The following is a 23,857-nucleotide window of genomic DNA, read 5'->3' on the forward strand; positions in this document are numbered from 1 at the left end:
GGTTGTTCAATCATCTTTATTACCTTTTTGTAGCTAAAGTTTTGCTGTGTTGCATGAAGACATTATGTTAGCCATTCCATCTTACAATTACATCAGTAGTATTTTTTGAATAGAATAGATCATTGTAATACTTCTCACCTATCATGCAATAATAATAATAAATATACACTGCTAGAAATTACATTTATGTGAAATGTACTTTGATATACACATACTATATATTTTTTTGGAACTTGCCTAAGTATTGTTGCAATAATAGACATTTTGCATTAACCCACAGCCAAGCATATCTGAACAGATGTAAGAGAGATTGTGTCATTTCATTCAATAAATGCAGACATTGTTATAAAACATTTGTGCTACAGAATAGTTTTATTCAGAGATACTTTTCTCTGATATTCTAGAAAACAGTCAAGAAAACAAGATGGAATGAAGATCACAACTCATTGCCCAAATACCAAACAAAAGTTAGATGTACAAGTAGCCACAAATGCAACCCTTTCACAGATCTGTAGATACAGTGCAAAAATAAATCATTGAATCCAGTAAATAGCTGGGTTTGTTCTTACTGACAGTTGTGTAAATAAAGAAGCATCAAGCATATGAATTTGCTTTCATATCTAACAAAGTCCACCCAACAGTCCTTGAGAAAATGCCAGCTTATTACAATAGCTTATTCACTGGGATAATATTGACTCTGCTAGAGAAAACAAGCATTAGCCAAAAGCCCTGCACACGGCAAAAGTTGTTTTGCAGAAAACGGAAATGATTGCAATTCAACATATCATTTGAAAAATGTATGTAACACAGTGAAATGTCATCTTGGAAAATGATACAACTCAATACACTTCATAAAGTATATGCTCGTTATGGCAACCAGGCATTAATCTGATAAATTAAGTTCTGTTATTGTGGATATTTAGCAGAATCTATTATATTATTAAGTTGGGATGCACCAATATATCATAAGACTGGTAAATAAAAGCTTTAAAAAAGCAGTATCAGTTCATTTCTGGAAATGTTATTGCTGTAAATATTGTTTTTCTGCTGTCAAAATAATAAAAGAAAACAAGCCAACATGGTCTCTAGAAGACACTTGATTATTTTGATGATTCTTCACCTGCATTAAGCTAGAGACACATGGACATTGGAATTGGCTAATATAGAAAAATATCAGCCAAATAAGACAAAAACGAAATATTTAAAACACAACAGCAACATATTGGTGCACCCTGTTAAGCAAAAGAAAAATTGAAAAAATCTGAAAGTTCAAGTAAAGAGTTTGAGTCAGCATTACCTTAATACTTTATATAATGCTGGGCTAAGGTTAGGTTTCACCTCTACAACCTCACCTCTACAATTCACTCCTCTACAAACTACTCAATAAAAGTGCTTTGGTAAATATTCAAGTCTTTTCACAACACATACAATTGCTTGTATGAAGCTGCACTGTATAAAACAAATGAGTTGTCTTCACAACAATGGCAGGCCATTTTAACATTTATTCCGAAAGTTTCACAAGGCACTTTAGCATTAATTTCTTAGCAATCTAATAAAGTATTGTTTTATTGGGCATCATTTATCTGTCAGCTGATAAAAGTTATAATTGAGTCTAAAATAGGCACTTATTTGTCTTTTATTTTAAAAAAATAATAAAAAAATAAAAATGGAACTTGTTTGTTCTGGGTTAATGTTACATTAAAATCTGATTTTTCTATCAATTTAAAAATGTTTTAATAATTACAATTATAAAACAATAAAAGTGGTATGAAATATGTTTATCTATGGTGCATCACCTGAATAAAATGGAAGTGTATTTCCTTCAAAAAAACACAAGATGTCACTAGTCAGAGACGATGACCAGTAACATTAAAGGAGGCACTACAGCTCTTAGTAGCTGTTACAACAATACATTGAAAAGTGCTCCTTTCTTAGGAACTTGTGATTAGCAGGAACTCATATTGAGTAGCGTAGCCTTATCTTAGTGACTAGTGAAGCTGACAAAAGTAATATTAAAATGGTCGCCATTTGCAACAGGACTGTATGTTGCAATTATTAAGTTTATAGAGTACAAAAACGACGTAAGTGTCAGCAGACAATCTCTCAGCTAAAGTATGATAACTACTTTCTGTGTTTCCTAACTCTTATTGTGTGAAATGTTCTGTAAGCCTTTATATCTAGCCTCTGTATTATGCTTCTGCAGTGCATCACGATCTGAAAGGCCATCTTTTCTCAGGTCAGCATGCAAGGGAACATACAGAGCATGTATTCAGACTCAGTGGTCTTTGCAGAACTCTTTGTGACAGAAAATACAAAAGCTCTCCAGGGACCCCAGAAGCTTTCCTTCTGTTCTGCGCTGGGTTTGTCCCCCTCCCCAAAGAAAACGGTTCAATCTTTTTTATGGGAGCCTCGACTGGTAAAAGGAAGCCATGTGAGATTCTGCAGAGTCCTCCAGCCACCAGGGGATAGCGAGAAGTGAAAACGAAGATGTTAATCGGCATGTGGGAGCATCATGGGTGCCCAGGCATCACGAAGACTGTGTTAAATGTAGTCTTTAAGAGCCTTTGAGGGAGAAATGTCCGCCTTATTCTAACAGGTCCTGTGGAGAAACACAAACAATGCTTAAAGGGAGGAAGATAATCACAAAAAAGAACCTGAAAAAGTAATTTTACACAGAACCAGATACCTGATCTGAGTCTTCATTGTACTGTGCTTTTCCTGTCTCCATGTAGTGTGTGTCAATATCATCGACTCCTTCTATTTTATCAGCCTCAACATTCTCTCTCATGACAGAGTATCGATGCACGGGGAACCTGGTGAGGACATGAGGAACAAACAGAGATGAAATACAGTGTTCATTTATGTTTGTGTAGAAATATGTAACATATTTAACTGACCGTCCTCCGCAGACATATTTCTTAACCAGCCAAACGCCTGCAACAGCACTCGACAGAAGCATCGCTATGACAACCATCACTATGACAGCAGTGTTCAGTGAACTGTCTTTAGTCTGTAACGAGTTACACAAACGTGAAGAAAGGCATGAAGAAATGACATGCGGAAAAAAACTTGAAAATCATTCAATGAAAAAAAGATTCTCCAGACTTCATGTCTCTCAGCTTAGACAAGAGACTGATGTATTTATTTGAGGAATATTACAAACAAACATGATCGGGTCGTGCCCCACCCCTACTAGGTAACTAACACATACCTTCAGTGTTCACCATGTCAAAGATCAGAGGTTCCCCTTTTGATTCCCAGGCCCTAACCCATCCCAATGTAGCTAGCTAGATACGGTTTTTCTAGCCTACCTAGTATTTTTCTCAGAAGGAACAAAACTGACCAGAGAGTTTGGAGAAAGGACGTTGCTGGTGCACATCCTCTTCAGGTCTGTCTCCTTCCTGACGGGCTGAAAACCTCCCTCACACTGGTCTCCTGGAACCTTCCGGTAGCTTCAATTTAAGAAGAGACAGAGAGACACGTCAGCCAAGACAAATCACTAAGAAAATGACACAGGGCAGGACAAGACAGCAGGTAGACTAAACATAAGATTCTTAACACTAATGAAGAAAAATAGAAGCATACTAAGATGTTTCGTGAAGTTTTTCATAGTTGCTTCCAAACCCTATACCTAATTGAGTGCTGCAGGGACAGTACCATTTTCTTATTCCATTGGATTTTGGATTATTTAATCAAATAAGCTCTTTGGTAAAATGATACTTACACTTTAGCAAGATTAACACCACTTGTTTGATTTTTGCAGTGGAATTGGAATTGGCTTGGGCATTTTAAAATGCTAACAGTGTTAAGGACTTGTTCCTCTATTAGTGACTTATCTAAGGAACCCTTTATTATGTTGCTTCATGAACCTTGTATTTATTGTATGTGCGATGTAGTTATTCTTGAACTACATTCTCATAGAACAACACTCTAATAATCTGTAGCAGGCTCCTGGAAGTGAAGTGGAGAGGTCAACATACAAGGTTATATTTACGGCTAAGGAAAGAGAGAGTAAGATAAAAACAGGCCTCCTCACCCGCTGGTCTGAAGCTGTTCGGTGGTCCCATTTAAACAAAACTGCAGAGGTCGACCCTTCAGCTCCTCCTGCTCCACACACTCTGAGCTGTTCTTTGGTCGGTAATATCCAAAGTCACTGTGAGACAAGAAATTGACCGACACGATAAATATGTTTCCATTACTCTTACACTAAGATGGCATTATAAATGTGTGCTATTTTACAAAAACGTACCAGTGATAATCCTCTATTGTACACGGACAGGGGGACAGCTTCTTAGTGACGGCATAGTCCCTCCCGTTCCAGCAGACAGAGTCTTTCCTCAGGCGTAGGAAGGTTTCCTTACAGCCCAGCACACAGCCATCATGTGATCCACTGGGGTCTGCAGAGTGAGCCAGCCACTGCACATAGTCCCCCCCAGTGCCTGCACATGTACACAAGACCTGAGTTAGTCAAGAGGTAAAAAACCCTTTCTGTTAAACCCTCATTGTCCCACATACTCACAGTCTCTGGTGAGGATCTTCCTGAAGTCTATGGTGATCACCACCCATTTGCTGAAGTCGTTCCTGTAGCCCCACAGGCTGACGTTCATGGAGCGGGAGCCGGGCTCGCTGTCCATGCCGCTGAAGTGGAGCGGGTCGCTGGTGAAGTTATACGTATGCCAACACTGCCCCTCATCTGTGGAGAACCTGAGGGTGTGAGAGGCAAAATTGTCATTCTGTCATGACCCGTTAAATAAATACATTACTGTTACAATGCTTTGTTCTTGCATTGATTTATTGAGATTTATTTCACTTTAATTAAAGCAAACAATGACTATGTACTTGTTAAGCATTATATCTGCCTATACCTCAGAATAGTTATTAGATAATGCATTGTAAAATAATTATATATATATATATAGCATATGTTATATTAATATTGCTATGAGAAATATAATAAACTATGACCCATAAAAGTATTATGATATCTCTTATATTTATGATACAAATGCTTGAGAAGGTGTTATGATGGATAAGTATTTGAATATTTAGGAGTGATATAACTTTTATTATACATGTGCTAAAAGCAGATTATAATGCTTTACGTATGTATATATTTAATGCAGTATACACATGGTATTCATAAAAAGTGCTACCAACGATACTAAAATAAACTAATTGTGTAGGTATAGTCACTTTATCTGGTTGACAGGAGCGTTGGTTTGTTCCACAGCCACCAGCAGCCCCCCAGAGTCCATTATAGCGTAATGGTGGGGGCCTCTGAGTGCCAACATCCACGAGTAGCCCCCGTCATCCGACACGTACACATCAGGTGAGATAGAGGACACTTCATCCCCAACACTGGCTGAGGAAACGCAGGACAAAGGTGTTAGTAAACATCTCACCATGCAGTAAAAGTATTTATTTGTATATTTGTATTTATTTACCATGGGCAAGAATGATGCCCACAGCACTGGATTGTGAGAGAGGCAGCATGGGGACGTTCATCATCATGGTGATGCTGTAGGCTGCGTGGATGAGGAGTCTGCACTGTAAACACATGATTATATGTTGGTACCAGGTCCACATGCAGACACTCATATTTTCTTATGCTAAAATTCCATAGAAACGAGAAACAGAACTGATCTCATACAATAACAAGACTCAAACAGGTAAGTGAATAAATGAAACACTCCAGAAGTAATGAGAAATATTCAAAGATAAAACTGAATATATTTAAATGATGCATGAATGTTTGTCTCACTCTGTTAGGCCTGTTGGTCGAGGTCTCGTTGTCACAGTGGCTGTTCTGTGGTCTGCGCAGCGTCTGCCATTTTGCTCCCTGGTCAAAGGTGATCACTGTCTCCATTGCACCATCTGCAGTTAATAACATTCACTTCAGTTCAGGATCCACATGGGTACACAACTATCTAACCACATTTTCAAAAACATTTTCTCAATCCATGGACTCATACCCTGCCTTCTATGTAGCAACTGTTCTTCGTTTATACTACTATGGTGAGAGAATGAAAAATCGACTAAATCAACCAATCGAAAATCTGTTTGGCATCAATGGCAGTGAACATTTAGTCGACTTTATCTTAAATGATAAGGATTAGTAAGGACTCATTACATAATGAGTTCAAGGAAGGATTCTAAATTTAGGATGCCAAAAAAACAAAACTGTATTCACAATCAATGCTATAAAAACACATAATAAAAATAACCACAATGGAAAGCAGTTTGTGTTTGGTTGAAATGTTTTTTTTTTTTTTTTGGCTAGTATACAGGATTTGCCATTCAATGGCATGGATCAAAGGTGGAATAGAGTTACATTGTTGTATAGTATAATAAGTCACGGTCTAAAAAGTATAAAATATATTTGTGGATAAGAAACATCAGATGGTTTACTAACTTTAACAAACATACTATTACATCATCACTGTGATGTTCCAGTGTGGCGAAGAGACAAATTGAGCAATTCTTCAAATGAAAATAAATGTTATCATATTTCACAATGTTGACAAAAAGGTGCCCGAAGACTCGTCTTAAAATGTGTAAGTACATATAAATAACTCGGTGTGCTGACTCACCCTCTGAGAGAACGCTGGTCATGTAGACGCCCCTCAGTGAAGAGATGGCGGTGAAGTCGGTTTCGCTTCCTGTGGTCGTGTAAAGATGGCGCTCCAGAGACTTGGAGAAAACAGCTCCTCTGTCATCTGACACATAGATGGTTCCAACACCTGAGTCTGATCACACACACACACACACACACACACACACACACACACACACACACACACACACACACACACACACACACACACACACACACACACACACACACACACACACACACACACACACACACACACACACACACACACACACACACACACACACACACACACACACACACACACACACACACACACACACACACACACACACACACACACACACACACACACACACACACACACACACACACACACACACACACACACACACACACACACACACTTGTATGAAAGCCCCAAGGCTCCTGCAGAGAAACGTTCTGCAGCTTGGAGGTATTTTTCAAGGACATCTAATGAGACCGTTTAAATGGAGGTGATTTTGCAATATCAACCATCTTGTTAATCATTAGCATCATCTGTAATCAGCATCCACATCAATCATCACTAACAGCAGCATCCTCACTGGTTCTGACCTCCAGGGTCGTCCACATGCATGAATATCATGTCCTGATTGGATGCCAGGATGGAGTAGAACTGCTCGTGGTTGACTGTAGGAAGCTGAGCCATGTTCCACACTTTACCTCCATCCACCGACACGTGGATCTTACGCTGTGTCCCCTAACACACACACACAGGAACACGTTAGGGCCAAAGATAGCAATGCCATAGACAGGGTTCATTCTGTTTAAATCACATTTTTTTAGCCAGGGAAAAATGGATAGCTAAAGTAACAACATTGAGCTTTAGCGCTGTACCTTTAGCTCGTAAAAAGAGACAAAGGTATGTTCGGGTAAATATCCTTATTCGTTAGTATATGATCACGCGGTATGGATTTAATTCATAATATGCTGTGAACTGATCACAATACGAGTTAAACTACCTCCAGATGAGGCCTGGCTGAATCAATCATATTCTGATCAAACACTGCCAAAAGACATGTTTTGCTTATCTAAATACAAATAGCATGTTAACAACATTTGTGATTAGAGTCCACAAAGGCTAGATAGATACTGCATGTTTTTATGATTGTTATATGGGTTAACTGGCCCTTTGAGTCATCATTTCGAAACATTTACTTGCAGAGACACACACATACCTTGCCAGTCATGATAGAGGCAAAAACAAAGCGCCCCCCCAGTACGAAGGAGAAAACTCTGGTTGCGATGGTTTGGAAACTTCGACCATAATCTGCTGTCTTCTTTAACTCCAGCATTCCTTTACCTTCTAACAGGAAGAAAGAGGAATTACTACATGTAACGCAGGATTTTAAATAAACATGTGAATAAACTGTGTTTGCTTACTGCATGATCCATTGTAGTTTTTTGTAAAGTAGATGCTGTTTTTTGGACCCCTATATTTGAGAAAAATGAAGAAACAGTAAAGGAATGAATCTGTAGAAAGATCTAATTGTGCTTTTTTTTTTACTTCTAGAGTCCTCGGAGTTCAAATGTAAATGACTTTGAGAAATGGTAGAGATCATAGATTATGGTTGTGGTTTTTTCTAAGTGCTTTGCTAGCGGTGCAAACATCAAACCCTCCCGGGCTGAGCTCCAACCAATCTGGCTGTGTTCGCTGCCAAAGGGGACGAAGGTTTTCACACTGCAGAGATTCTGCCGGTTAGAGGACTGTGGGCTGAATAAGAATGCCTTCGCTGACTCATGATTCACTCTGACTGCAGCCTCAGCTCCCTCTCTCAATGTCAATTTAGGTCGAGGTTTAAATAACAGCTGTGGTCACGCAGAGCTATCAAAATGGTCCCACAATGCAGAGCTCACAACCACAGGCTGACACCACCACTACCCCATGTGAACTCGAGGTGTCCAAAAGCAATGAAAGCAGGAGAGTCAGGAGAGTGATCCAAACTGTGGTGAGAAAAGCAGCTGGAATAACACAAATGGACAAATAAAAAACACACACAAACACGGAGGCTGTGTGGAGACAAATAAGCTGTTTCACACCCTGTCAGAGTTTCAGGACCCAATTATAACACAGTTTATATTTCACTCTGTACTAATCACACATCAATTACTGATTTAAAGAAGTCTCTGGTTTGGGATGTGTATTCAAGTATTACATTATATAGGATTAGGAGGAGGAGTGGGATCAGAAAATAAGATGTTATGTACTCTTGTCTTTTACTTAAGGAGGGCAGCCTGACCCTAAAAGCATGTTCTCAAATTGTTCCATCTGGATTTATAGTTTATGGATTTACTGCTGTGTTTGCGCCATGGAACATAAATATATGATTTTCCATTTAGTACACCAATAAAGTCTCTGCTTCAGGGCTTTATTTAGTCGTAGCTATGATGACGTAAATCATCAGGTTGTCAAGGGAGAGGGAAAAAATGAATACCAATAACTAACTGCCAATGACTAATAAGTAATAAGTAATAGTATTTAAACACGTGGTCCAAGCCCCCAACCCAATAATTCGTATCCCCATTGTTTAGTCTGGGTTCTTCAGTATGCCATCTGTAACATATTTAGACTGACAGATTATGTAAAGGAGAATTCTCACCATCTGACCAAACAAACACCTTCATGGATTTTCCTCCAGGTGGCGCCAAAGTCCTCCGACAGCCACAGGTCCAACTGCAGGGAAAAGGCTCAGTTAGTAAAGAAGTGTTCATAGACTTTTGTGTTAGGACTTTTTGATAATATTGTTGATTTAGAAGAAGTCAACCATGTCATTATGAAACGTGATTAAGTTATAAACTCAAATCGATTTGGTCTAAAGATTGAAAGCTGCTACCATGATACTGAGCGTCACAAGTGTGTTGCAGTCTCCGGGGTTGTACAGCATTTGAATGAGGGGCTCAAACGGCAGGTCGGTTGGAACAAAGGTCAAGCCAAAGTCTTGAGAGCGAAACAGTTTAAACCCGCCGATGTCTGACACATCTCCTGTGAGAATCACCTGAAACCAAACACAGAGATGAAATGTCCATCATACACTAATAACATAACATTAGACTTATACTTTCCTGTGTTATTACAAGACCAACACACAAACCACCATGTAAGTTAAGCTCCATAATGTGAACATTTCGGCTCACCTTGCCAGAGTGGTCAGGACTGATGGCGAAGCCGAACTCGCTCTGGATGAAGGTGTGGTTGATCAGGTGCGTCACATCTTTGAACGTCTTCCCATAGTCTTCACTGACACAGGGACAACGTTGCAGTTAGACCCTCTGACCACAGCTATGACTAATAATGAACTGCTACATTTCCACTGGGTATTTCTCACCTCTTGTAGAGATTGGACTGGCCAAAACGCATCATGAACAACGGCACCTGGAATGTGGTCAACACCAGCAGGACCTGGGAGAAGAAGCAGGATAACACAACAGTCTCTGCAACATATTCATATATTTAATTCAAACATTTTCAGTCATGTAAACAAACTCACCCCGGAACCGTCTCCCACCCAGGCCAGTGACAGTGAACCCATGGTGCTCACTTTGAAGGTGAACTGTAATGAAAGGAAAAAAGTGAGTTTTTAGGAAACAATCAATCTGAGTAATTCTTGCCTAATGTTCTGTGACTATGATTATTTAAAATATTTCAGGCACATGGTATTTGCTTAATATTCACTCGACTGAAGGAAATTCACACTTAAGAGTACACAGTTTAGTCTTAAACAAAACACAAGAGAGTTTGTGTGTGTGTGTGTGTGTGTGTGTGTCGCACTGAACAAGAGGACAGAATGCATTGTTTTTACTGTCCAAAGTAACTCGGCCAGTTGGATGCACTCTGCATGTGTGACCTACATTCCCGCCTAATGACAAAGCCGAGGTCAGAGAACAAAACAATGACCTGAGCACAGCGAGCGAACACACACACACACACACACACACACACACACACACACACACACACACACACACACACACACACACACACACACACACACACACACACACACACACACACACACACACACACACACACACACACACACACACACACACACACACACACACACACACACACACACACACACACACACACACACACACACACACACACACACACACACACACACACACACACACACACACACACACACACACACACACACACACGTCCTACGGTTTAAGTGTTTCTTTTTAAAATGTTTCTTTATGTCAATCAAGGGAAAGTTCAATTTACACGCAATATTCCGCTATCAGGATCTGAGTGGTGCTAATAAGAAAGGCATTTGTTTTTAAGTGGTGTTTCCAATTATCTAAAGATTATACAATACATAAACAAACACCATAAAGAATTCACATGAGACAATACAAGCGGAGGCCTCATTTTTAGACAAATTAATTCAATGCCTTCAAGACTTTTTAAGCCTCAGCTGGATCCTTGTGCAGAAGATTTTTTATTCAATAACACATTCTAAAAACAAAACCTCAGTGTTACATATTAGTAGGTGTAATTTGAGGAAAGAGTTCTGTCCTGAACTTTTATTTCACAACAAGTGCACTGACTGCCAGATTCCAGTCTGTTCACCCAGAGTGACATTCAAGGGTTTGGTAATTTCAGCAACATATTTAGCCACCAAAGGTTTCTCCCCTCCTGTCTTTCTCTGGCAGGGCAGATGTTTACAAGGTGAGCCGAGCCCCGGAGAGTCTGCACACCGCTCTATAAAGCCACAGGAGACGGCCAGGTCTGGCTGCTGGAAACTCCTTGTAAACAGGTCCAGTGGAAACTGGCCAGCCGCGAATATCCGAGTGTGTGAACAAAACTTTCCATCTATTCTCTACATAAATCACTTCATCACCCCCTCGCCTGCATCAAACTATTCTTTAATCTCCATCAGTTGACAGCCTGACAACTTAACCTCCTCTTTTTGCAGTAATTTAGTCAATCTGGTATTCAGTTAGAAAATGTTAAGCAGGATGTGTCCTGTCCTCCAAACAGTGTCACGCCAATAAATCAGTGTTTTGGCTTCAAATCTTTCAGGGAATATTGTTTCATGTCAGTTTGATCTATATCCCTGTATTCCTGCTTTTTCTCTGTTTCCATGTAATAAAAGTGATTATAGTGAAATAAAAAACATTTTTAAGTAAAGGGCTATTATGGGTTTTAGAGACGGGTGAAACATCGAAGTTATGGTCATACTTGAGGTTTAAGCGGGACTTAATGGATGCACAGAAATCCACTTTTACTCATAATATGTAATGACGTTAAGAAGAGATCAATGTGGGTAACCCATGAATACTTCTCTGTCCTCCCATCTTAACATGCAACCGTCTTTGATTCATAATTATAATCATTAACAACCATATCAATACTACTATTGCAATAATCACAACATTAGTGTGACAGAACCATGAAAACTACAGTTTCATATAATAAACTAAGCCATTTCATGGTCTTAGCCTGATTATCTGTGCTTTATAATGACAAATAACATATATCTAAGGTTATGACCCATTTTGTTTGTTGTAAGTACAGCGAAAGCAAGGATTTCAAAACTCACTGATTTGAATTATTCTCAACAAAATTAAAATACATTTACTTTTGTTTCAGGGAACAAATATCTGTCAGCAAGACCAAACAAATACTCTATAATTTCTTATTATAACTTTACGAAGAAGTGTCATACCATTCAAATGGTATTCTATTTTAATTAGGGAGCACAAACATGAAACAATTATTGGTCAACACTAAGAGCCTACAGCCATGTTTGCAGAACTATGATACTGTAGTTTGTACACTTTGTGCTAAAGGCTAACGTCAGCATGCTATCGTTCTTACAATGCTACATGTTTAGGCGATGTATCATCAACCCCATGTACCTTTGCATTGTAGCTGTTTAGCATGGTAAAGTGTGCTAGTTAGACAACACAAAGAACATCTAATAATGATGGAGGTGTATTTATGTCAAAAAAATGACTACTGGCGGATGTATCCGAAAGGTCAAAAATGAGTATCAAAAACATGCTCTACAATATTGTATAAACCTTACTCTGCAACATAGAACATTCATTTATTCTGGATATTATCACAACGCCAAGAACTCCCCTAGTAAAAGAAGGAAAAGCAATAAAAAAAAGTTATCTTTACAAAAGTAAGAAGTGTGGTCACATTGAGCAAAGCTGCCGAGGTCACTGCAGGTCAGCAGGATTCAGGGTGTGTAATGTGTATTGTTTTAGGATCAAATATTTGCAAATGTTTCTGCCAATAGCTTGCACACCTGTATTGAATCCAACCCGCAGGATATTTTCCACATCTGCTCCCATGAAGCCCCTGACTGGACAAATGCTGGATGCTTCACTGAGACTGAAACCAAAACAACTAACAACTGCATGATAAAAAAAAAAGGTCAGATGAAAAAAGGGCTTTGAAAGCTGTGACTGAGTGAAAACTGCTGGAGAAGGGTTAAGCAGAACGGGAAAAGGTTATTAACCACTCGGTCCTGTTCTGTAATGGGGATAACAGAAGCACAGAGGGAGACAGTGAAGAGAAGAAAAGATGCTTGAGCTATTAGTCAGCGAAAAGAGTGAAGAGATAAATGCCTGACCCTGCTGACTGTGGCCTCACAAACCAAACATGACCTCATGCTGCATCACATGTTTCATTTAAGGGCTTGCTCCTTTGAGCTTCATCTGCTCATGACACTCCAGGTGTGTGTCAGTAGATTGACTTTCGAACATGAACAGTGAAGCACAAGTGAATGTTACCCACTCTGCTGTACCTGAACGCACACACATATCCATGCAGACGCAGTCATAGCCTGTTGGTGGGTGGGAGCACAGCGAGTTCCTCTCAGAAGTCGGACGCCAGCACAATGAGCTCCTTATTCCCTCTGCTCTGGGTTTTAACCTTTCTGCTTCAGCCGTGTTTACACACACAGAACTTCAGAAGAGGAGGTCAAACTCTCTTGGCTCTGATCTAAACACATGAAGCTGTGTACACCAACCCTCTGACGCTGGGCTCAGCTGGGTAAGCTGGGCTGTATTATATATATTTTTCAAGAAATCCAGCCATGTGTTGCTCATATTAGCATTTAGTGAAATATCTTTATATGCATTTTATCAAGACAAAGCACCATTGTGCCTTTGTAGAGTTTCAAGCATGACTGTAGACTCAAAGTCCTAGTTTTGTTATATTTTATACAACAAAAAATTCTGTGATTAATCAAGAAAATAATTGCCTGTAGTCCTGATTACATCTACATGGGTGCAGGACAGAGAAACGTCTGCAAATTTGTTACATTTGAGAAGCTAGAACCAGCAAAGTAATGGCATTTTTGATGATAGAAACATTTGCCTTAACAAACATTTATTAGTTGTATGTATGATAATCAACTTTTAGCACTGGTGTGGATGCAATTAAATGCAAACTCAGATTAAAGCATACTTTATAAACTTCTACAACTTCTAAAATTCAAGCACAATTCTACCTCACAGTGCTTCTCTATTTTCACCAGTTTGTTGCTCTCATTGGATATCTCTCCCTGTATATCAACAAACCCATACTTTCCATAACTCTCTCTCTCCCCCTATCTCTCACCCACCATGTGGAACATCAACTCTGCTGCTTTTCTTGGTGCTCCCACAGCTGGCTGCCACCCATTATGATTCCCCCTGAAAACAGAACATGTTTTTTCTCTACGATCTTTCGGCCAGAGGGGATAGAGGACGGGATGGAGTGAGGAGGAAAACATCATCGTAAAGGGACAGCAAGCTAGTTTTCGAACCAGACTTCATCAGCTAAATTAACCTTGCACAAACATACAGGAACAAAAGCTCAGGCTGGTGAACAAAACAGATACTGTGTAGACTAAGTTGATCTGGCATATATTACACCATATATAAATAAAACAAGGAGTTAAAACGACTGATGTAAACGCCTTGTCTGATCCAGCCCTGCAGCTCTGATAACAGAACATTTAAGTCCACACTGGCGCTCAGGTCGAGTCAAGCTGTAAAATTGTGGGGAATGTTTGTGAGGGAGAAAAGACCCCGAGGAGACAGGAGGGGTCTGCTCTCACGCCGGATCGTTTTCATGCTCAAAGCTAGCCCAGGTGTCTGAGGCCACAGAAATTATGACACACACACACACACACACACACACACACACACACACACACACACACACACACACACACACACACACACACACACACACACACACACACACACACACACACACACACACACACACACACACACACACACACACACACACACACACACACACACACACACACACACACACACACACACACACACACACACACACACACACACACACACACACACACACACACACACACACACACTCCTGTGGAGCTCTGAAGCTCTGGTCCTATTATTCTTCAACATTCCTCTGGACATCTGGGTTGTTGTTGTTGTTGTGCTTCCTATTACAGCATGTTCTGTACTAAAATAACAGAAGGTGCACTTTGGTCTATTATAATGTGGGATCGTGGTTAAGATTATAAAAGAGTTCAAGTCTATAAAAAAAGGTTAAAAAAACCTGAAGATGCTGGGTTTTGTACTGAGAAAACAAGATATTTAAAGACATCTAGTCAGGTTTGAGCAACTGGGAAAAACATTGTTCATTATGTTGTGAAATGTTATAGACCATACAATTAACACTAACTCTATTACACCCTATACCATTCGTCAGATGTCAGAATGGACTAATGGAAAGGTCAGAGACTGACAACCTGCATTATACAGATCAACAAAAAGCAGTGTAGTTCTTCTATCAAAACATTTGCAATATATGCAAATGTTCACTTCTTTCAGTCATTCCTAGAAGTCCATCTGTCCACAACCCAAATATATGAATTGGACTCCAGTGTACTATAAGGAGAAGCAAAAACTCCTTAAGGTGGAGGCAAATGTTGACTTTATGATCGATCAACTATTAACACGGTAAGGAGGAACTACTAGAAAAGTCATACAGATCGTTTACGTGCGTCTTTTAACATTACAGATCATGGCTTTCAAACAGAAGCATTCCCCCTGTTGCAGTATACATGTTCATGTTATATCATCTAAAGTTATCAGGGTCTATATGTTTGGTGGTGTAATTTGAAAATGTGTGGACACTATTTGCAGCTCTATGTGACCAAAGGCACATTGGAAGTAGCCTATGAGTTTACCCCAACAGCAGGAAGCATTAAGACGAGGCTACTTCCCCTCTTCTGAAAGTTTATGTTGTTATGGTGGCTCAAAAATAAACTTAAACAAGTCACTTACAGAGTGGGTGCTGTTCTGCAGGGTTGACTCTACTCCATGCAGGGCTGTACATGTCTGTTCATTCAGTCCAGCGCTGCGTTTCGAGAGCTCCGACTTCTCTAAACTATGTCGCTCTTCATCACTGCCAAACTCCCTCTGTAGCCTCCTCAAACCTGATAAGTTGTCTCCCTCTGTGCCCAGAACAGACCAAAACAGTCCGAGCGCCAAAACGCCAGACACGGAGATCATGTTTACAAGAAGACTGCCCAACTTTGGACTCGCAAGAAGCTTTTCTGTCCCACCAGTTGGCTCCACATGCCCCCCTCATCACCAAATGCATCTTCAATAACGGCCCATGCACCGGGGCAGGTGATTGGTCAGTAGCAGAATAAGCTTCACGCTGATTGGACGGCGGGAATCTTCCTCAACTGAGATGTCAGGGGTCTGATGGTGTGACGCTGCCCCCTGGTGGAAAGACTGCGCGGTGACCGGGAAAAGTTGTAATCTTTTTAAATGGAGAATGTATTCCTTGAATTTGAATTCCAAGAAACATAAGAAAAGCAGAACAACAAGTCTGGATTATAGGGTTCCCACTTCAAAATGTGATTTGTTTCCCTTAGGAATATCTAAAGTATTTATGACTATGATCATTTTAGCAATTACTTGAATAGTTCCAAAACATGAAGTACTGTAATTAAGGCACACATAACTATTACAATTGTCCACAATAGGATCCTAAATAGTTAAGTAATTCATTACTTCAACTTCAAACTAGCTTTTATTGTATCCGTTAGTGGGTTTCATTTATTTTAGAATAATAAATGAATGTAAACATTTTCAGAGGACAAGTACACGACCGTCCAAAAAGGAAAATGAAGGAGCTAGTGAAAGATGCTAAAATTAAAGAAACAATTACTTCATCTATATAGACATATATTATATACACACATTTTCTTTTAACGGAGGCCATTTTTCACTTTCTTAATATCGTGATGGGACACCACGGGACATGGGAGAGCGATATGGGTAATTTACACTTATGTGAGCTTAAACCCCTACAATATTTTTTTTCTGAAAATAACTGATTTAAAAAGCTTTTTTGTTAGTAAACAAACTTCCGGAACTCACTGTTGCAACCAAATACCTGTTTATGTTAACTGTAATGTGATGTGTTACAAAGAACAATACTTAGTCGAGAGGAACCATGACATAAAAACAAGAACACAAGAAAAACAAAAAAAGAGTCAGACAACTTTCTGAATACAACTGTTTTATTGTACTGATTCGTAACAAAAGAATACCCGCCCCCCCCCCACCCCACCATAACTGTTTCCCTGCCGCTCCGTTGTAAGCGCTGGTCAGACTGCTGTACAGAGTTGTTCAGATACTGAGAGACAAGTTAATTAGCACGTTACAAAGAGAAACTTCTTAAGCAATCCAACAATAATCTGAATGCAGTAAGGAGAATGTGCTGATGGAAAGTTGTGGTTGTGTTGTGACATTCAGCCCAGGTGTTCCTCTCCTGCCCAGATCTCCAACCAGGACTTTCAAATGTTTCTGCTTTAGATATCCTTGATAACGTCTTCCAGCTCCTCTTTGGAAAACATGTGGAAGGTCTTCCCGGGCTCTACTATTGCGAGCTACAGGAGACACAGAAAAAAAAAAACTGCATTTAAAACTCAGGATTAACACACTCACTGTCCTCTACGAACTTAGCACTGCTCAGCATTTCATTTTTCAAACAAAACAATTATTGAAAAGGGCATTGGTAATGTGGTTTCAACTACACATTTTTAAACCCAACTTTTAAGCACCATGTCAAATTCAAATCAATTGTTAAGAACTTAGAGAGAAATTAAGAACTGACCTCAATGTTGGTGGCGTTGAGCTTCTCCTCCATCACCTGCTTCAGAATAGTGAGGGATGACTTGATGGCGTCTTTCAATGTCATGGACTGTCAGTTGGCCAGGGAGAGAGGGACAAACAGAAAAGATACAACCCATCAATAATTTAATTAATTTCCTTTTAAACAACTTGTGCCTGTATGAAATTCAGAAAAGTTCTATATTTCAATACAAAAATGTTTAGGCAAGTTACTAAGTCACCCAGAAGAAAGAAGAAAATCAAAATAATATTTATGCTGTCTCAACATAAACAAGCATTGGTCAGCACCTTGTGGTAGATCTCTTGCAGAGAGCTCTGTGCTCCTTCAGACGCTGAGCCGATGGCCCGGGCATCGCACTGCACAAAGGTTCCTGATGGGTCCATGTGGTACCTTCATTCATAAACAAATAACAGTTAAGAATCTGTGAAGTAACAACTAAAAGGGACCATGTTTCTGCTGAGTCTAAAGCTAAATGCACAAATAGTAATGTATACGTACAGCTGGGGTCCTTTCTCATCAAATCCTCCGAACAGAAGGGCTACGCCGAATGGTCGACTCTGTAGATGATGGCATAGAGATACAGAGCAGAGAGAGAAGAACACGTTTCGCTAGTTTACAAGAATACCACCAAACATTAAGCCGTAGAAAAAAACATAATTGGATTAAAGTTTGAGTAGGTGAGAATTTTCACACACAAAAAATTGCGCAATAGGTTAACTCTTGTTACTTTAAGTTTATGACCACTATTTATTATGCCTGCAAAGTTTTAAATACAACATATTGTTTAAACAGTTTGCCTCCATGATTTGTTAATGTGTGACTGACCATGGCACCGGGATCAGCGTCCTCCTCTCCGAACTGCAGCGCCAGGTTGGACACAGCCTGAGTCACACTCTCCACTGTCATCGTCTCATTGTAAGTGAACCAGTGGTTCTGTGGAAGAAGATATACACAGATTATTTCATAGTTAAAAACACAAAGTCAGTAAGTTTATAGTGCTTATAGTTCAGTGTTCGTGGCCGTCATACCTGTGTTTCCACTCTTGCTTTGTCAATAAGAGTCTTGGCATCAGCTATCAAGCCACTCATGGCACAACCTTTTAGGAAGAAAGAAAGAAAATGAATGAACTGCCAGTCCTGTTTATCTTTAAGCAACAATCAATATAATCAAACCCGGAGAAATGTAACATTATTCCCTGTTTTCTAAGGGAATAACATTATGCAAAATAAAAGATGTGTCACCTGAACATAAGGCAATAATCAAACAAAAGATGCACATTGTATTTAAAGCATCAATATTTTTGAAATGTTTGCATTGTTTAGATCTCACAAACATATTCGTAAAAAATGTATGTTTTAATACACAGTGCAAATCTGTGGTTTGACTTAGTCCATTTAAAATGTGCCCCAACTTTTCAGAAATCCTTCCTCTTTATGTAACATGCATTTGAAATGTATTAAACACACTATAACATTTCAGTAAAATTGAAAGTAGAGAGATTGTTAGCCCAACATTGCCGTTTGTCTAATTCATGATTATAGTGAAGAGCAAATGACAGTCTGACGTTAACATGCAGTTCACTCAGCATTCAGGTCTGAGGTTTAGCAAATATGTGTCTGACTGTCTTACCGATGTGAGTATCAATCTCCACAATCTTTTCAATGCTGTTGGGCTCCATCAGCGGAGAGGTGATCCTCTTCTCCACAGCCAGACACACCCCCTCGGATGTCTGGATACCAATGGCTGTAGAGCCCAACTGGGAAAGCAAGGCAGACCAGACACTTAGGATTGTTGGATGTGAAATTTGTTTTCAAGTTAAGCACCAATATCACACAGAAAAAGTATATGAGCCACCTAAAGTGATTCAGCATGCAATACTCACCTTTATGGCTTCTATGGCATATTCAACCTGGAACAATCTTCCTTCAGGAGAGAATGTGTTCACACCTCTGTAAGACAGATATAAATTAACATTTGTAATATTGTTATAATTAGTATTATTAGTAATAATGGTTATCAGTTCGACATTGGTAGAAACCAACTTGCGCTGCCAACAAAGACACATACCGTTATTTAGCATTATGTTGTGGTTAGTGTTTAGAGGCTCCATTGCTGAAAATTAAGCGTTAAAGTTGCCCATCTTGACTATAATACTGTTTAACACAGCCTTTGAATCTTAATTGGGATTTACTGGTTGAATAAAATGTTTTTTTTTTTAAAGAAATGCTATTCCGAAAGTGAAAGAGAACTTGTTGCGAAGTGACTTGCTAGCTGCTAAGGTTAGCTCACTACCTGCAACAAACAGCTACCTCGTTCAAACAAGTGGATGAAAAATAAGCATGTCCAGATTTCCTGGTGCACTACACATCAACAATTGCCTGTCAAAACATCTCTTAGCAGAATGATGCTCTCATAAGTTTCCTTGTTTACACATAAGCGCTCAATTAATGACAAAGCAGTTTGTGTTGCACCTACCTGTCATACTCCGATCTTGTCAAAAACATGGTTCAATGTTTAGCACAGGACCTGCAAAAAGAGAAGAGGGTACTATGTGAGAGTCCAGCAATATAAAAAGTAATGATAAAAGGTCAGGACAATTCCTTGCTCCGAGTTTGCCGTGACACCGGGTGATAGCTAGCCTAAAGTTAGCTACGATACCGAGCAAGCATGCTAGCTAACTGACGCAGCTAATCACTCAAACTGCGCAGAAACTGCTTATTTAAGTCTAACCTCGATTTGCGGAGATTATAATAACATTTAAAAGAACATATATTGACAATTTAGCGACATCCTTTTAAATAAGTGCACTTGTTAGACTAATTTACCTCCAGTAACAAACCCTTGAATGAGTTCGCTTGTTTCAGGGGAAGCGTCTGAGGTGTAACATCCAAACGCGCCGGATGTCAACAAATCTGAAACGAAAGTTCCGCGTGTGCAGCGCTGTCTCTGAATATCCTTGGACCTTGGTAATCACAACATGAGGTTAAATATCTGCTTTTCAGCAAGAACTCGAGGGTATATTGTCTGATATACAATAAATTGATACCGATATTAAATAAAACATGTGATACATTTACATTTTACAAAATAGGGCATGTTATAAAAACCTCACCACTGCCCTTAATATAAACTGAGATTTAAAAAGTATGGTCTTGTTTTTTCTCTTGAAATGAATCTAGAGCAGAATTAAATAATCAACAGAAAATCTGAATAAACGCTTAACTCGATTGATACAAGCCATATCATGATATTATTGGTTGTTGTCGTTATAGTGGGTAATTATTTTAACTACACGGCCTTCTCATTGGGCACCAGTCCCATATGGTCTAGCGGTTAGGATTCCTGGTTTTCACCCAGGCGGCCCGGGTTCGACTCCCGGTATGGGAACTACCATTTTAAGGTAAGAACAACTCGAACATTGATTGAAGTCAACTCTTCATCGCAAGACGGTCAATTATAATGTAGATTCAGTAAGCAGTCATTCTGCTGTTTCCAATGCCCACATTCCTTATCTAATAGATGCAGAAATATATGGAGGACGGCACATGGCAGAAGTATAAATAAATAATAATAAATGCACAAACAAATGTAAAAAATAAACACGGAAATAAATAAATACAGAAATACATACATGTAGAAATACATGTGGAAATGAATACAGTTCTGTCCTCAATAGTAATACACCTTGCAATATTGTTACAAGGACACCCTTCGATGATATACAGTACCTGTGTAGTCATATCATAACATCAGCCACTAAGGGTCATCTTTGAGCTGAACAAGGCAGTGAAAACTCTATTGTGGATTAAGTGGGACATTGAGCTACTTAACTAGAGAAACAGGCTTACTATTGCGATATACACTGAATGTGATATGAAGGACTACAAAAGGGCCTATTAGTTTATTTGTGGTGAGGATTGATTTACTGATGACGATTTGTCCAGCACTATTATTATTATTATTGGTGAAATACTTATTTTTGTTTAAATACTTTAATAGCCCAGTATATATTAATTATAACAAATTATTATCATTATAATAATACAAAATAATAATAATAATAATTAATATTACAATAATAATTATTATAATATGTATAATTATACTTGGAAAATACAGAGAACTGACATTTACAATAACTAAGTATTTTCTGGCATTATTTGAAGTTCTTGCTCATAAATCTAGACTACATGTTTGAGTTACTTTTGTAAATTAAATTCTGTGAGGCAAGGGGATGTACATGCAGGCCGGTGTCGGGTTTCATTTCCCGGGTGGGATCAGTTGAGTTTGGTCTTGTTTAGGTTCTGTGTGGAAGTCTTAACGCGGTGCTGTCTGGTTCTTGTTCAAACACTGAAATCTGGTCAAGCGCTGCTGCTGCTGCTGCGGATGGATACAGGTTGCGTGTTTTATTACCCTCAAGCTCGCCTGCCAGGTGCACATCCTTAACATTTCTCTACACCATTACAGCAGTCAACATGAAGCCCGAGAGGGAGGACATCATTTTTCAGGCTCTCCTCTTGATCCACAGTAAGTAAAATAGAGTTTGGAGAGTGTAGCATTGTTTTACATATGTCCCAGTTGTGTGCATCCAAGAGTATGCATTCTGAACTTGTCATTATTGTTTTTAAATGGTTGCCAGTACTTGAATGGATTACATTTAAAGTGTTTGTTTTTTTTCCCATATTTTCTTCCAAGCTGCATATTTAAAGACTTTGAGATCACCAAGCTTATTTTAAGTGTTAGAAAACACATCATTGGCTGACCTTTAGAAACTGAATATTTGGAGTATTTTGAGATGAATATTAAAGCCAGCCCTGATCTGATGATTTCCTTCTGTCCACCTCCTGCTTCAAGCACATTCCTGTCAGATGAGTTTTACTGACTCGGGGTCCAAAAACACTTTTAGTCTACTGCACATTATAATCATAAGCTTCAAGAGTGCTTTGAACTATTGTTTTCAATAAGGTATATTTCATTTTTTTTAAGCCTCAGTAGATTGGCATTTGATCATGTGCAGACCCAGAATGATTTCATTAATTGAACCAACTTGAGTTGAGTCTGGCAGTGTTTAAGTAATTTGTACGTTTACTACCTCTGTTTCTATTTCAGTCCCTGTTGCCTGCCTCTTCACTGCAGGTATGTTTTTCTGTGTGTGCAGTTGAGATTCATATAATGCATTTGTATTCAGGGGCTTAGTGTGTAAACACCCCCCCTCCTCTCTAGTGTCAGGTCAGTCTGGCAGCAGCAGCAGTGTGGTGGTGGCAGGGTACAATGTGAGCGCCCCCGCTGGGTCCAAAGTGCTGCTACAGTGTGTGAGCGGCCGCATGATGTGGACCAGAGACCAGCTGAAGGACAGGCAGAGGGTGGTGCACTGGGACATGTACCGGGCCCGGCCAGACTACGCCATGGAGAGGGTGCTGGACATGTACTCTGCGGGGGAACAGAGGATCTACAACTCCTACAACCAGGGCCGGGTGGGCCTCAGCCACAGAGCCTTCAGGGATGGGAACTTCTCCCTGGTCATCAAAGGTCACTCTCTTTCACTCTCATGTCTATAGCTGTTGGAGAATTGGTCTCATCATGTGACGGTCATTATTACTTTGTCGGTCTGATTCATTTCAGCTCAACTTCCATGTCACAAGTCATTTACAGTATGTCACGCATTTTCACAGCTGCTCTCTTAAGTGGACTAAAACCACCCAGATTTAGGGTCAATGTACACTTACCCTCAAGGCTGCCATCAATTTTGGTTCAAACCAGTAGGGAAAAAGTGAAATGCTAGACAATAATTATTTAGACATGTTATTCATATTAGATCATAAAATCGTCTTAATTTATGTATTTGTTTGTTAAAGTTACATTTCCCAATAGAGAAATAAGTCAGTTAAGTTTTCGGCAGAAGTTGTTAATCAGATCCTGATGCATCCCGTCTTAGTTTGAAATCTTGTCTTATATAACACTCATTTTACAAAAACAGTTGTTTATTTCTGTGTGGTTAGCAGAGGTGGTCTTTGTGTCATAAAACGTGTCAGAAACCTGCTGTTTTTGAA

The 23,857-nt window shown here is 39.4% G+C and overlaps 3 protein-coding genes across 4 annotated transcripts in view; 1 reads left to right on the forward strand and 2 right to left on the reverse strand.

Moving 5' to 3' along the window:
• Positions 1–353: 353 nt before the first annotated feature.
• LOC307040395 (sortilin-like) lies at positions 354–16,259 on the reverse strand. Of its 2 annotated transcripts, none has more exons than XM_079683185.1 (20): positions 15,944–16,259; positions 10,144–10,206; positions 9,982–10,055; positions 9,791–9,893; positions 9,490–9,651; positions 9,256–9,329; positions 8,039–8,088; positions 7,834–7,961; positions 7,211–7,346; positions 6,591–6,746; positions 5,762–5,874; positions 5,445–5,547; positions 5,194–5,362; positions 4,520–4,704; positions 4,250–4,439; positions 4,037–4,153; positions 3,344–3,452; positions 2,898–3,010; positions 2,687–2,813; positions 354–2,599 (listed from the first exon to the last, which is right to left on the reverse strand). In XM_079683185.1, the coding sequence occupies exons 1-20, from the start codon at positions 16,169–16,171 to the stop codon at positions 2,585–2,587; spliced, it is 2,415 nt and encodes an 804-aa protein (XP_079539311.1). In that variant the 5' UTR covers positions 16,172–16,259; the 3' UTR covers positions 354–2,584. The 2 variants fall into 2 exon arrangements, with proteins under 2 accessions (XP_079539311.1, XP_079539310.1); XM_079683184.1 differs by having other exon boundaries at positions 7,211–7,355; positions 15,944–16,258.
• A 977-nt stretch (positions 16,260–17,236) lies between these two features.
• Positions 17,237–20,738, reverse strand: psma5 (proteasome 20S subunit alpha 5). Its single transcript, XM_079684345.1, has 10 exons — positions 20,633–20,738; positions 20,283–20,333; positions 19,690–19,756; positions 19,437–19,563; positions 18,836–18,903; positions 18,633–18,740; positions 18,306–18,364; positions 18,095–18,197; positions 17,790–17,876; positions 17,237–17,562 (listed from the first exon to the last, which is right to left on the reverse strand). The coding sequence occupies exons 2-10, from the start codon at positions 20,309–20,311 to the stop codon at positions 17,485–17,487; spliced, it is 726 nt and encodes a 241-aa protein (XP_079540471.1). The 5' UTR covers positions 20,312–20,333; positions 20,633–20,738; the 3' UTR covers positions 17,237–17,484.
• A 1,350-nt stretch (positions 20,739–22,088) lies between these two features.
• Positions 22,089–23,857, forward strand: part of LOC307041035 (matrix remodeling-associated protein 8-like) — an 11,375-nt gene continuing 9,606 nt past the window's right edge. The window contains exons 1-3 of the mRNA XM_079684344.1: positions 22,089–22,334; positions 22,917–22,943; positions 23,031–23,336. Coding sequence (XP_079540470.1) covers positions 22,283–22,334; positions 22,917–22,943; positions 23,031–23,336 — 385 coding nt within the window. The 5' untranslated portion in view covers positions 22,089–22,282. The remainder of the gene's footprint in view (positions 22,335–22,916; positions 22,944–23,030; positions 23,337–23,857) is intronic.

Source organism: Notothenia rossii, assembly GCF_949606895.1.
Source record: "Notothenia rossii genome assembly, chromosome: 5".
In the NCBI taxonomy this organism is placed as follows: Eukaryota; Metazoa; Chordata; class Actinopteri; order Perciformes; family Nototheniidae; genus Notothenia; species Notothenia rossii.